This window comes from Octodon degus, unplaced genomic scaffold (assembly GCF_000260255.1).
Source record: "Octodon degus isolate 3935 unplaced genomic scaffold, OctDeg1.0 scaffold00034, whole genome shotgun sequence".
Lineage (NCBI taxonomy): Eukaryota > Metazoa > Chordata > Mammalia > Rodentia > Octodontidae > Octodon > Octodon degus.
This window is the reverse complement of record NW_004524610.1, coordinates 14,883,388-14,898,563: the sequence shown is the minus strand read 5'-3', so window position 1 is coordinate 14,898,563 and position 15,176 is coordinate 14,883,388. Positions and strand designations below refer to the sequence as shown.

General features: G+C 45.9%; 1 protein-coding gene and 1 pseudogene across 2 annotated transcripts; one reads left to right on the top strand and one right to left on the bottom strand.

Moving 5' to 3' along the window:
* Nucleotides 1-9,659: 9,659 nt before the first annotated feature.
* Ctgf (connective tissue growth factor) lies at nt 9,660-12,719 on the top strand. Of its 2 annotated transcripts, XM_023714251.1 has the most exons (6): nt 9,664-9,773; nt 9,806-9,891; nt 9,984-10,209; nt 10,400-10,651; nt 10,779-10,990; nt 11,373-12,719. In XM_023714251.1, exons 2-6 carry the CDS (start codon nt 9,841-9,843, stop codon nt 11,667-11,669), a joined length of 1,038 nt encoding a protein of 345 aa, XP_023570019.1. In that variant the 5' UTR covers nt 9,664-9,773; nt 9,806-9,840; the 3' UTR covers nt 11,670-12,719. The 2 variants fall into 2 exon arrangements, with proteins under 2 accessions (XP_004630322.1, XP_023570019.1); XM_004630265.2 differs by having other exon boundaries at nt 9,660-9,891.
* Nucleotides 12,720-13,198: 479 nt separating this feature from the next.
* The window catches only part of LOC101582033, a 23,540-nt pseudogene continuing 21,562 nt past the window's right edge, over nt 13,199-15,176 (bottom strand).

The window sequence follows — 15,176 nt, the reverse complement described above, 5'->3', positions numbered from 1 at the left end:
TCTCTCTCTCTCTCTCTCTCTCTCTCTCTCTCTCTCTCTCTCTCTCTCTCTCTCTCTCCTCCCTCTTTAACAGCAAAAACTGGACACTTGCACCTCCTGTCCCCAGTTCCCACGCACACACACACTCACCCTTTCATGCTGCACAGAGATATTTTTCAGACACACCTTCTGTAACTACCACAAAATTATTTGATTGAACAATGGTCTCATGGACAATTTTATCACAAGTATTTCTCATGGGTACTGCTAGAAGCTGTTTAGATGCTTTAGATAGGAACGTTTTTAATAATAATTAACGTGAAATTCTTTAAATGTTTTTTTCAAATTCCTTTCACTGTGCTCTGCTTCTTTCAAGAACTTATGCTCCCCCCTGTGGCAACGTGATCACAGAAAAAAATAAAATAAACGGGGTGGGGGAGAGAGAGAGAGAGAGAGAATCCTGAAGATGATCAATTAACAAATCATTCTCAAGCTGAAAAGCAACGTTATTTGTCTTGCTAAAAGGGAGGGGTGGCTTTCACCACAAGCTGTCACACTCAGTGCTGTCTACATGACTGATGACTGTGGAAGTTACTGGACACAAAGCTGATAGCTGGCAAATGTGTTATGGCAGAAACTGAATATACCAAAATATTCAAAGACAAATTTAAAGGAAGGTTTTATTATACTTTACCGTTTATTAGCTGGGCATGGTGGTGGGCACATGTAATCCCAGCACGCAGGAGACTGAGGCAGGAGGATTACTGCAAGTTCCAGACCAGTCAGGGCTACAAAGTGAGCTCAAGGCCAGCCTGAACTCCACAGAGAGATCATGTCTCAAAAGAAAAAAAAAAAAAGAAGAGCTTATTGAGTGCTTACTCCATGATAAACATTGTTCTAGGAGTTTTATAAGATTTTTGTTATTTAATCCCTGTGATTGTCAAAACAATTTTGTGAAATCTTGTCAAGTAAGTGCTACAGTTATCTGCAAGTGAAGAGAAACCAGTGAGGCTTACAGCAAGTAAGTGGTTTGCCTAATGTCACACACTGAATAATTTGGCAAGTAGCTGAAACTAAGCAAAGAAATAGCTTTCCTAAAGTAGAGAGAGAAACACAAATTCCAGCAATTGTATACTCAAATCGATTGTATCTTACTGTCTATACTTATGGAACATTTGAAGTCGCTATTAATATTTGATCCCTTAAATCTAAATTGTTGGCTTCTTTTATAAAACTCATTAAGCTGCAAAATAAATTTAAGTCATAACATGCCATACTAGAACTTGTCAACCTTGAGTTGTTAAAACATCCAATTTAATTAATCATGATTCAAGTTTACTTTGTCTGGCTTTATTCTTAAGATTTTTAAAAACAAACTATAAACAACAAATTTTTTAAAACATTTTTAATGATCTATTGGAGTCAAGTACAATAGCAAATACCTGTAATGCTACCAACTCAGGAAGGTCAGACAGGAAGGTCCCAAGCTTGAGACCACCCTGGGGACCTTAGCAAAGGCCCTTCTCAAAATAAAAGAGTTAAGGCCAGGAAAATTCAGGGGCCCCAAGCAGAGGGACCCTCCATGCTGCTTCTCCAGCAGCTCTAGTGACAGGAGTATACTAGAGCTGCTGTCACCTCACTGTCACCTTACATGCACTGTCTAAGATTCCCCTCCACTCCAGCCCTCACTGTGGACAAAATGGCTTCCAGATGGCCATTTCAGCTCAACCTGAGGTCAGTTTCCTCTCTTGGAAAGTTGGATGTGAGACGTGAGAAATACAGGAGGTTGGAGATCTTGTGTCTGCTTTAGATGAAGGCCAGGCTTCAGCGTGTAAAGTGAGAACACAGGAGGGGCAGCAGTGGTCCCACCACTGCACTGTGGTCCCTCCTCTGACAGCTCTTCCAGAAGCTGGCCAGGAAAACGCTGCCTGACTGGTAAGGGAGGGGCCTGGCTGGAAAGCAGTCAAAGCCAACACAGGATGATTTAGCTGTGGCAGTGCTCAGCCCCACTGCAAAGTAAGGCTGCTTCAAAGTCTATCTGAAGCTGGACAGGAAGTTTGCTTGCTTACCTACTGGGCTACAAGTAAGCAACTGGAGCCTCAGGAGTCAGCTATAAATGGAAACAGCAAGGCAACACCACCAAGAAGACCCAGCGCGGAGATGCTGGAAATGAAGAAAGTGCCACAAAAGAATCATTTGGACAAAGTAAGCATTCACCATGTACATGTAAGAAATAGCTTAAGGGTGAAATACTCCCAGACGTTAATAAGCCTGCCGTTATATGAAACCCCATGCTATAGCTGTTAACTTTCACACACAGGCAGGAGTCAATAAGAAAATTCCCTGTGTCGCCTGCCATCCCTAGACAACACCTTCGAGCTCCACCATGAGTGTTTATGACATAGATCACATCCCATGAACAACATGAAATGAATTGAGATTCAAATCCAGTCAATGGAAGAGGGGGAAAGGGGGCTGCAAGCCTAACACACACACACACACACACACACACACACACACACACAAAGGAAAATATATTTCAGTGAAGAAATGCTCATAGCACAAACACTATGTCAGTAGCACACAGAGACATGTTTACTTAGGGATATTTGTGAGAAAGAAAAAAAATCTATGTTTATAGTAGACATTGCTTCAGTGTTGCTAGCCTGTCCCAAATTCTGTCTGGATATTTATTCATAAGGGTAGCTTATCAGTGCATGATGTAATGATCCGAGAAGACTTTTGTCTGTGGTTGGTCCTAGTCTCAGCCTAAACAAGACTCCATGGGGTTAGACACTGAACCACTGAGCCTTAGTGTGGCCCGAAGCTGAAGTCACAACAGGGCACACCCTGATATGAGGATGCCCAAGACACAGCCAGTGACTTGATTCATTTTTCCTTTATTAGCTACACTGGTTTGTTAGTGAGTCAGAAGCAATCCAGCTACATAATAAAGCGTGAAGTCTTCTTCTCTTAATTCCCAAAATCTTAATTGTTTTAAAAAATAATCTATGCTTGGGTCCAAATTTCTTTCCTAATACAGGTGAGTAAACATCATTTTTCTCTGTCAGTTTTATCATGTTTATCTCATACCAAAGCATAGCAGTGACTGCCAATTAGTCTGGTAATGATTTCTAAGCTTTCTAGAGTGTGCGCTTTTAGAGATTAAGAAGATATGAGATCACCTTCCTAAGGAAAGATACACAGCGCTACCAGATCACTGCATAGGCAATGTGAAGGAAAGCAGCAAAGTTGGGGAGCAAAGGCAAGAGTTCCTTTAGATACACACCCCTGGGCCTCCTCTACCCAAGCCTGCATTGTGTCACGTTGGCACGGCCTTCAACATCCTCGCTTAAGAGGGAGAATGAGGGCCGGCCCAATAACTCAGCGGATTAAAGCCCCTGCAAGCAGGCGCAGGGGCTGAGGGTTCAATCCCCAGGCCTGCTGTGCCGGCCCCACCCCTGCAGCGTGCTAAGACAATTGAGCCTGGGTGTGGTGGTGCACATCTGTAATCCCAGCTCTCGGGAGGCTGTAAACAGGCCGATCACTAGGAGTCTGAACTAGTAGTGAGACCTTGAACTCCGTATAGACCCTTCCATCAAATACAAAGAAAACAAAACAAACAAACAAACAAGAAAACAAAAAAAGATGGAGAATGATTACTATGACATATTATGTACCTTACAAGGTTGCCATGAAACTGAAGTAAGACAGTGCACATAAAGGCACTCACAGGTTAAATTTTCTACATAAACAAAGGGTGACCATGGCAAAACTGGTATCTGTGGCACACATCCATGCAGAGCTCTAAAATGAAGTCTTGCTACATTGGTCAGATGAAATCAGCCATGTGCACTCTGATGTCAGATTAAACAATGCCTTCATTCTCTTTTGCTTCAACTCTGGTATCAAGAGTTTGAATAGAACATGACTTACTTCTTAAACATATGGTGAAGTGACCTTAAGATGTTATCTCAAAAACTTTATCCATGTGTTTAGATTTCCTACGCATGAGTCTCTAAGGCATAGTCATTTAAAAACTCACACACAGAAAAGCAGTGTAGCAATTCCTGGACAATGGGAATAACTTCATTTTCAGCATCCTAGAACATATTAGCTGCCTGTTTGCTTTTAATTTTAAAATGTATTTGTCATCATCAGTAGTAGCACAGTTCACATTACAAAATTAAATGAGTGAAAACTGCTACCCAAGTATATGGAAATTGTAGAGGTCTGTGAGACCACGTTAAACACAAGTACCACCCCAGAGTCTGGGAAGGTAAAATCTACAGGGGACAGGAGGGCTACAGGCAGAAATAAGTTTTAGTCTTTTGTCACTTGTACAGCAATTCTTGTTAATGTAGCTCCTACATTTTTTACTAAAGAAAGAAAAAATAAGGCTACCCTGATCCACTCCTCAAAAAAAGAAAAATGAAAATCACACGATGCAAATGAAGGAGGCATTGCTCTCAACTAATGAGATGCATGTAGGATTTCTTTTTACACATCCCAAAAACTGACCAAAACAGAAACACACTGATGTGTTCTCATCCTACAGATGACATGGGAAGGATGCTCAAGGCATAAAACAGATTTCAAAAAATTGTGCTGTCTAAATGTCTCTACCAATTTGGAGCATCTATTCTTAAAAAAGAAAAAGTGAGGAAATGGGATTGATTTCCCCTGAGTTTTCTAATACCAACACTCCCAAATCCAGGCTGCATGGGAAGGAGTTCTACCAAGCCAAGTTATGGGCTTTTCAAGTCAGAATTTGCCTTGCCTGAAGGTAAAACAGCTTATCCGTTGAAGAATGGAAGAGAAGGGTAATTTTGAGTCCCTGATGACTTCTATATCCCTGATTCCTTCTAAGGAAGTGCTTCGTAAGTACAGTGTCCTTAAGCTAAGAACATTTCCCCTAGTCTCTAGCAGATATCAAAAAGGCTTTCCGGGACAGTGCCCCAGGCAGGTGGAGGGGAAAACACATTGCCCAGGAGGCCCGGATGGGGTGAGTCCGACCACCTTCTACCCCAGAGAACTCCCTCAGGCACATCCCTGCTACTTTACCCAGTTCTTTTAGAACCTCCATCCTTTCATTCCCTCCCATCCTTTGACATAAGCCAGCTTGTCACAATTCTGTCCTCCTCCTCCCAAACCTACTGAATCATCTCCCCAGTCATGCATTTTAAAGAAGACTTTTCTATTCCCATTAGATGTTACCTCCCATGTTACCTCAAATATCACTAAGAGGACTCTTGCACACACTCAGGGGTTGTGGCTATGCTAAAGTGGGATGACTATGAGCCTTCCACTGGCAGTCAAAGGACATCTCAGCCACCAGTCACCACCAGAGCAGGCCCAGGAAGCCCCATGCTCTCTGACCCCGACTCCCCCATAAATAAAAGACAGCACAGGGGCCTAAGTCAATAATCAGAACAAGACTAATTAAACTATCAAGGGAAACAAATGGTGAACTGTAGGAAATATCCTATTAAATAAAGACTTCTTTTCCTTTCTCACCCTTCCAGCCCCCAACTCCTTCCCAAGCAAGGATATGGATAAACAAACATGCAACACAAACCACATAGGGCAGCCTTCACTGCCTTCTCACAAACATCTTTGCATCAGAACACATCCTAAGAAAGTCAGAGAAGGAATTATAAGGAAGAAACAGCAGGAAGGAAGGAATGTCATTGAGGTAGCCTTTCTCTCCCACCTCTGAATGCCCAAGCCAAATGTCAAGCCCTCTCCCTCACCTTCAAACATCTTCAGCAAAGGAGATCATGTAAACCAAGCTAGGATTTCTGGAGATTTCAGGATAATATTTATCACTGTCTTTCCAAAATCTCCCAGTGTAACTTGTTGCTTTTTGATGGAGTTCTTTTATGTGAATGAACCTAGGGCATGTAGAAATATGGAAAGCCCACTCCCCAAGGCCAGAAGGACCAACACACTCTGCCCCACATCCTTATGCAGCGGGCTTCCTATAGGTCCAGCAGCTCGGTGTGCACCTTGTGCCTAGCTCTTGGCTCCAACTCACATTCCTCTGCTGTTTCTCTGGGAGCTTTGATTTCCGCTTGGAGGGCCAGCACTGGCTTCTGCCTGCTCTTATAAGACAATGTCTACAGCCAAAAGCTGAAAAAGTGCAAGATTCCTTCTTTAAGTACACAAACACCCAAGTCTAGCCACAATCCTGTAGCCCTGCCAGGGTTTCTCCCTGTCTGATACCTGATCAAGGAACCTTTTGGGGGAGTGTCAGGGGGAAGACAACAAAGAACACAAGTGAAAGACTGTAGGACACCCACAACCAAACATCTTACAAGACTTCACCACATGACCTGCAGAGACCGTGCCCGGGACACACGCACACTCCTTACCTAGCTTGGGAAATGACTCGGCGGCCAGCTTTGCACATTCCTATTTTACCAAGGAAATGAGTTTGCTAGCTAACCACTTGCCCACAAGTGTGAAGGAGTCCACCTTTACCGTCTTGCGCACCAATTCAAAGAACTTTTTCTCTCCCGATTCTGACCTGCTGTCACTCAAAAGGTTGGGATAAGTCAGAGTTGGATGAAGTTGTAAGAAGCCACTATTTCCACTTTCCCACCCAAGCACACACAAACATTTGCTGAGTCATTTATAATAGTGCAAGAATTCATATGCCGTGGCAGGAACCGAGGACACAGTGTCAGCCTTTCCTCTAAATTTCCTGGCACTTGATGGTCTGTATCACAATAAAAACATACTTTCGAGTCTGTGAATGTCTTGGGTGTCTTCTCTCATTCTTTTTCTGTGTGTGTGTCTCTCTGTGTGTGTGTGTGTGTGTGCGCGCGCGCGCGTGTGTGTGTGTGTGTCTATCTCAGTGACTCTATTAGCAATGATCTTTTAACTCTTTCAAAAGAGTTTTGGTCATAAAGCCTGAACTCAAGTTTAAAAACACACAACGTATTTTCTACTGAGATGTTTCATGTGTTTTGTACATTTCAAGATGCTCGTTTTCTTTCTGTCAATCTAAAAACCAGCCCCTTGGAGCTATGAACCTACTGAGATTAGAGAGACCATCTGAATTTTCTACTGCAATCAAATTCTTTTTATAGTGTCATGACATTTTGAACAATACCACAAAAGAGTGACATTCTCAGGTGCGTAGAGAAAGGTAAGAAAGTTGAAGCACCAAGAGAACTTCAATCTAGTTAACCCTCCTTGAACTCTATGAACTTCAAAACTCTCAGTGTCTTCCTTCTATAAATGGGAATCTGAGGAGATGGCTCCTACTTGTAATAACTTCCCTGAGATTTGTGAATGGCAGTTCTAAGAATATAACCCCTGTCACCCCCCTGGGCAGCTCATCCTCTTCATGAATGGGGCTCCTCACTGTGAGCACAAAGCTGCTGGCTGCGGCTGACAGACTCTCCTGAGGTTTTCAAAGTCCCTGCTGCTGGCTGTCCCATGTCCTTCACACTGCAGGCTACAGAGCTCGCCATGAAACCCACATCCCACCTTAGATGAGGCTCGTGCTTTCTGCCCCTCCTCCTTCCCTTCCACCCCACCTTTCCACCCATTAGTGGTAGCTATAATTGGAGGTTTAGGTCTTGAAAGATTTCGCTGTGGCTTCCCACATATTTTAGGCTTTTAAAAATCATCCACAGGGGAAGAGAAAGTGGGGGGCCAAGTTGCCTTTAATACACATGCAGCTATTAACATAACTTGGAATGTTCCTTCTTTAAATAGGAACTAACAGGCCTCTTCTCTTTGAGGAATGCCTGGAAAGAACATTAAAAAACAATGAGGAAAATTCTTCGTGGGCTTCAGAGGCCCTTGCTGGCCATTCACACCGTGGCCCTGCATCTGCACTGTGGCACATGTGGCTTGCGTAACGAGGTAAGTGTGCTCAGATGATAGAGCCAGTGCTGAAGTTGGTTGTACTTCTTCCCTTTTGGTAGATTTCCAGTATAACGAACTGAAACCTTAAAAGTGCTGGTCAGTTTGCATGGGCTGTCTTCAAGCTACGAACCCACAGTGCGTGTTCTCTTCACTTTATCTTCACATCAGAAACAGATATGCTTACCTTGAAGCCTGGAATGTGAAGCAGCAACAGCTGCAAGGAAGCCACTCACTGGAGAGGCTGGTGCCACTGTCAGCTGAGGAGGCCTTAGGGAAGACAGATATGGCAGCGGCATGGCCCTAGAATCACACTCCTTGCCACAAAATGGTAAGGGAAGCTAGTGACAAAAAAGCCAGTTAAATGACACAGATGCTAAGTGAGTGCACAGCTAATTAATTGGGTCCTCAATGAAGCTAAGTAGCAGTACAAAGATGGGAGACAGTCTTCGGCTTGCCTAGTTGACATCTGCACACAGCAGGGGGTAAAACCCATTCTTCCCTGATTTCATTCCACACACCTGGGTCATCAGAGGTCACAGTCACTATTCACCCATGTGTGGGGAGCCACTGAAGACATATTAGTCCCTGACAGTTTATAACCAGACACAACAGGGTACTTGATAGTTGTTATACAATCATAGATAGATAGATAGATAGATAGATAGATAGATAGATAGATAGACACACACACTTTAAGACAAACCAAGTTCAATCCATATTTGAAGACTACACTTTTTGGTATAAGTAAAATCACTCATTTAAAGACCACAGTGCAGCTGTGTTTAAAACACCCCTATAGAACCCCAAGCTTCTGCTGGGCCCCTCCTGTCTGGTCCCCTCTTCTCCCACCCCTGTAGCCCATCCTGACACCCCAAGCTTCTACCTACCTAGCCCACAGTCACTCGCTCTGACATTAGTAGACCCATTTTTCTGGAAACACTGATGGCCACTTACCCTCTTTTCCTCCCCCAACCTCCAACAACTCAAACAGTGTCCCACGCACTAAGAGAAAGCAAAGTAAGAACACTGGAACGGACCCGGGAACCTGCACTCCCCAGACTCTCACTTTGTTCCCTTTCTTCCTGGCTGTGAGCCACAAAACCGTTATCTCAAAAGACAAAGGATCCAAGTCTTTCAGATACAGAATTGAGAATTTTCCAGGTAAGCATCTTGAGGATCTCTAACGGTTCCAAGCAACTTGCTGGTGTTCCTAGTTTCGAGACCCAGCAGCCTCTTAAATGAACATCACTACAAAAACAGAAAAAAAAAAAAAAAAAAAAAAAAAAAAAAAAAAAAAAAAAAAAAAAAGAAAGAAAGAAAGAAAGAAAGAAAGAAAGAAAGAAAGAAAGAAGGAAGGAAGAAAGAAAGAGAAAGAAACACTTTAGAATTTTGCAGGAATCCCTGTGTGCCTCTTCAGCTACCCACCTCCTAAAAAGGATTTATGCCAGACCAGGACAAAACTATTACAGAGAAAAAAGAATCATAATTGTCAGTGTGATTTTAAACGATAGAAATCAGAAGTACTGAGAAGCAGACGCTCATAGGAAAAAACTCCTATTTGATGTTGGAAATACTGCGCCTTTTTTTTTTTTTTTTTTTTTTTCTGGTGAGCTGGAGTGTGCCAGCTTTTTCAGACGGAGGAATGCTGAGTGTCAAGGGGTCAGGATCAATCCGGTGTGAGTTGATGGGGCAGGAAGGTGGGGAGGAATGCGAGGAATGTCCCTGTTTGTGTGGGACTCCATTCAGCCCATTGGCGCGCCTGCCGCCTGCAGCGTATAAAAGGCCTGGCGCTCGCCACAGCCCCACACAGCAGCTCTTCCCCGCTCCGAGGAGGTAGCCAGCGTCACTCCCACCGCCACCACCTCGCCGGCGACGATCGCCTCCCGCCCAGCGACAGCAGCCGCCCCGGCCGACAGCCCCTGAGACCCCGGCAGCGCAGCGCGCCCAGGCACCCACCTCTGCGCCCTCGCCCCAGCCACCATGGCTCCCGCCGCTGCCGCCGTCGCGCTCCTCCTCGCGCTCTGCAGCCAGGTAAGCGCCCGGCGCAGCCGGCACAAAGAGAGAACGAAGACCTGCTCCCTGCCGGCCGCCCCCGGCGCTGACGCTCGCGCCTCTCCCCGCAGCTCGGCTCTGGCCAGGACTGCAGCGCTCAGTGCGCCCAGTGCGCTTCCGAACCCGCGCCGCGCTGCCCGCTCGGCGTGAGCCTTGTCCTCGACGGCTGCGGCTGCTGCCGCGTCTGCGCCAAGCAGCTGGGCGAGCTGTGCACGCAGCTCCACCCCTGCGACCCGCACAAGGGCCTCTCCTGTGACTTCGGTTCCGCGTCCAATCGCAATATCGGCGTGTGCACCGGTAAGAGCCGCGGCGGCGCCTGCGCCCCGCTGCCCCGGGGGGGTCCGGTCACCTAGAGCGTCCCTCTCTCCCGCCCTGCTGGAGGGAGACCCCGCTCACCAGCGCCCTAGTCTGCAACCCGCCCCCTGCAGCCCTGAGCATCTCCAGGGCCCGCGCAGCCTGACCTCTGTCCCTCCCTTTCTCCCTGCAGCCCAAGGGGGTGCCCCCTGCGTGTTCGGAGGGAAGGTGTACCGCAGCGGAGACACCTTTCATAGCAGCTGCAAGTACCAGTGCACGTGCCTGGACGGAGCGGTGGGCTGCGTGCCCCTGTGCAGCGTGGACGTGCGCCTGCCCAGCCCCGACTGCCCCTTCCCCAGAAGGGTCAAGCTGCCCGGCAAGTGCTGCGAGGAGTGGGTGTGCGACCAGCCCAAGGACAGCACTGCGGTGGGACCCGCGCTGGCTGGTGAGTGGCTTGTGTCTGTAGGTCGGCACTGTCACTGGGCCACAGGGCTGAGCCCTACGCATGCCAAGGGCGGGCAGAAGTTGTCCTATCCAGGCGTTTACCTTGGTTGTGTGCTCCGCTCTCTCAGCCTATCGACTGGAAGACACATTTGGCCCCGATCCAACGATGATGCGAGCCAACTGCCTGGTCCAGACCACAGAGTGGAGCGCCTGCTCCAAGACCTGCGGGATGGGCCTCTCCACCCGGGTTACCAATGACAACGCCTACTGCCGGCTGGAGAAGCAGAGTCGCCTGTGCATGGTCCGGCCCTGCGAAGTGGACCTGGAAGAAAACATTAAGGTTCGTGCTGCGCTCCTATAAACTCATTTCCACGGAATGCTAAGGAAAAAGACCGGAGTTAGTTCTTTTGCCACCCTTGTTGTTAAAGACCTGTTGTCTCCAAAAATACCTAACCATGGAGCTGTTTTGCCCAAATAAGAGGTGGAGTAAGAGAAGTCGCCCATCCCCCCGCCCCCATGCATAGCCCTCCTCAGCTGGTTAACTCAGTACATTCCCAGGAAGGCCGGGGCTATTTTTGGAAAACTGGCAAATGAAACTCAAAAGTTTCTGTGCTCAAAACAGAAATAGAAATCAGGTAGCACAAGTCTTAGAACACAGCCGGTGGAGGAAAGCTGCTACCCCTTTAGTAATGGGTGTTTCTCCTCTCCCTTGTCTTCCTTAGAAGGGCAAAAAGTGCATCCGGACCCCTAAAATCTACAAGCCTGTCAAGTTTGAGCTGTCTGGCTGCACCAGCGTGAAGACCTACCGGGCTAAGTTCTGCGGGGTATGTACAGACGGCAGGTGCTGCACCCCACATGCCACCACCACCCTGCCTGTGGAGTTCAAGTGTCCTGATGGCGAGATCATGAAGAAAAGCATGATGTTCATCAAGAGTTGCGCCTGCCATTACAACTGTCCTGGTGACAATGACATCTTTGAGTCCCTGTACCACAAGACAATGTATGGAGACATGGCCTAAAGCCAGAAAGTGAAGGACATTAACTCCATTAACTCATTAGTCTGTAACTTGAACTAATTCACATCTCATTTTTATGTAAAAATGATTTCAATAGCACATGTTAATTTAAGTTTTTTCTAGCTGGGGAGGGAGATTCCCACTCCATTCAAAGCATTGTGCTATGTCGCACAAATAATCTACCAACCCCAGACACTGGTTTGAAGAAAGTTAAGACTTGACAGTGGGATGACATTAGCAAATAGTGCCAGAATGTATACCAAGGAAGGTGTGGCTGTAGGAGCAGCGAGGACACCTGCAGAGGCCAGTGCCACCGAATGTCATCTGAAAGCAGTGACAAGCCTGCTGTTTGGAGCATGCTCTCGGGAAGGAAAATGTTACAGGCTCTCTGACCTCCCTGCAGCTCCATCCTTAGGAAGGGTGTGCATTCTACAGCCACCCCGGGGCTGAGTCGCGTTTGTTCTTGAAACCAGAGCAGCAGGCTCAGCTGTGACACTGATTCCAATGACAGTATTCAGGAGTCAGAATCCTGTCTATTAGACTGGACAGCTTGTGGCAAGTTAATTTGCCTGTAACAAGCCAGATTTTTTTTATTAATATTGTAAATATTGTGGAGATATATATATATATTTGTACAGTTATCTAAGTTAATTTAAAATTGTTTGTGCCTTTTTGTTCTTGTTCTTAATGCTTGGGTATTTCAAAGGTTAGCCTCATGTTGTGAACAGCATGGGTAGGCCAGAAAGCTTGTCTGATTGTTGGAAGCTTGGGGTGGAGACTGGGTAGAATCTTAACAGAGTGACGGTTCATCCAGAGAGATGACTTGAAGGGGAGGTCCTGGGGTCCCTGGCTGTAGGGAGCATGGTGACCTCGCTTCTGGTGAATAAATGTCCTGTATTCAAAGATGACTACACAGCTGGTCAATTTTCCCCCTGGAAGCACCTGTTTGTACTTTGACTATGACTGTTTTTCAGACAGTTTATTTGGAGAAAGTATGACCAAAAGTTACATGTTTGCACCTTTCTAGTTGAAATAAAGTATATATTTTTTCTATAAAGAGCTTGGCTATTCATTTATTCTTTTTTTTTTTACATGAAACTGATGAGGAAGTTTATAGAAAACTAATTAACAATGACATATTTTCCTGGTAAAGACTATACAGTTATATACTCAAAGTTTTCATGAAATATTACAACCCATGAAGTTAAGGCATTAACATTACTTGACAACAAAAATAAGTTGATTTGAGGAAGATCAGTATGAGAATACTCTGATGTAGTGATGTCCAAAACTTTCTGTGATGGAAACATTCTTCATCTCTGTACTGTCCAATGTGGAATCTACTAGCCATGTGAATTCTTCAAATGTAAAGGTAACTGAGGACAAGAAGTTTTCATGTACTTAAATAGCCACATGTGACTAGGGGCTACTTATTCAACTGTGTAGTTCCAATGTTTCTCAAGTCAAAAGCTAGTGTTTCTTTTAGGAGACTTCTCCAATTATTGCTAAGAGACTACAAGTTAGGTGTGCAAAGAAAAGAAAGCTCTTAATGGATTTCTCCATCCACTTAAGATCTAAAATTCTATACAGCTTTTTGAGGCAGAGACTCGCGCAACCTACTAGGAAGAATGTAAGGGAAGGACGCTTGGGTAAATTTCAGTACATATGCCCTTCCAATTCCCAGCCATTGTCAGTGGGAAGATTTTGGTCACTCAGGAAGATGCTTACAATTACACAGAATCAGGTTGTGGCCATTCCGAGGGCCACAGGTGCATGGAAATCACTACCATGAGGCTGGTGGAGAGATGGAGGTGGTGTTCATTTGCGGATAGGGTTTGCAGAGCTGGATGAGGGTTTAGAGGCTGAGGGAGCTGAAGGACCTTTCTGGCCACTGGCAGGCTGAACAGGTCCCTTCTTCTTTGGGATTACAGTCTTGTTCTTGGTCTTAAACACTTTGCTTGGATCTAGCTTATTCATGAAGGAGTCGGTCTCTCCAGCGAGCAGGTCTGTGTTGTAGGCGATGGGCTTACACAAGCTGAACCATTGCTTGGCCTGTGGGCTAATGCCATAGCTGGTGAAGGCATACTGCCACTGGGGCAGGCCCAGGTGGGTGACGAGCAGGCGGTAATAGGCAGCAAAAGTATCTGTGAAACAAAGCCAATATAATGCTCTATCCAGGAACCAGATTTCAGTGTCTTGTGATAATGCTGGTTTCCCAGTTTTGTAGACAAGGCAAACCTTCCCATTTCCATTGCATGAATCCAGCTCAAATATCACACTTCAAGAGTCAAAATGAGGCATCTCTGGCTGGTCCTCACTGGCTTCGTATGTGTCATCCTCCAGGTCTGCCAGAGTTGGTACATTAGGAAGTGAACACACAGAAGACTGGTTGAGTTCGTTTAATTTTGAGATGCTATTAATTGCCATGTTGACAAGTGGAATGATGTGCTCATCTACCTTCACACTGCAGGTCATGTGGAAGCCATTGGTCATCTAGTAAAAGTTCTTCATATCCTCAGGTATCACACAATTATTTTTTTGTTCCCGGGAAGAAATCACATGACGTTCAGCAGGTGCCTTTTCTATGATAGTTACCTCTGTCACACCTGGAGAAGATTCTAGGATGCGGGTGATGCCAAGGGACAGCTTCTCCAGGTACGGCTTGTTGCAGCCCAGCGTCGGGGGGTGACGCGTCCTCCATGGCTCGCTTCCCGCTAGCCGCGCGGCTGCCACCGAGGCGAAGACCCCGCGGACCAGAGGTGGCCCGGGCCACTGCCTCAGCGTCTGCCCCTCCGGGCCGGAGGCGTGCAGGGAGTTGTAGTTCTCGAGGCCTGACGGCGCGCGGGAGGAGGATGCGGCAACCGGGCGGACCCTGCAGCAGCAGCCTCACTGCGGGCGCTCCTACCTGCGGCCCGGGCAGGGTACCACCCCGCAGCTCCGCGACCCGCCTCCCCTTCGCCCGTACGCCCCGGCCAATTTATTCTTGTAAAAGTTTCTGAGTTTTCTTAAACGTAAGTAGGAAATCTTTGTTTATCAGAATTTGTCAGTAATTCTAAATACCTTTGAAAATATATACTAATAAATTGATTAATCAATAGAACTTTATGTAAATAATACTCCACATGGAAATCAAGTGTCACGCATTTGCAGCATACACATCATATGGAGCACACAAGCAAATTTTTGCTATCTTCATAGTTCATTAAGAACCTTTTAAATTCAGTTATCTGGGTAAATTCGATTTCCACTAACCCCGTAGTATTAAACCCTGGTCTTTTTACATCTTTAGCCGTTGTAGGTTCATTTCCAATCCTTCATACCACAAACTAGTCTACACCTTGTATGTAGAAAATGTTTAAATACTGTTTTCTAAATGTCTCTGCTGTACTCTAAGTCTGAAAGTATACAATGAAATATGTATTCAATTGGAGCCATTTAAGCAGCATAATTCTGCTTCCAATAGCCATAATAGTCAATGGCAAATGATGATATAAACAGAGTAGAGCTCTG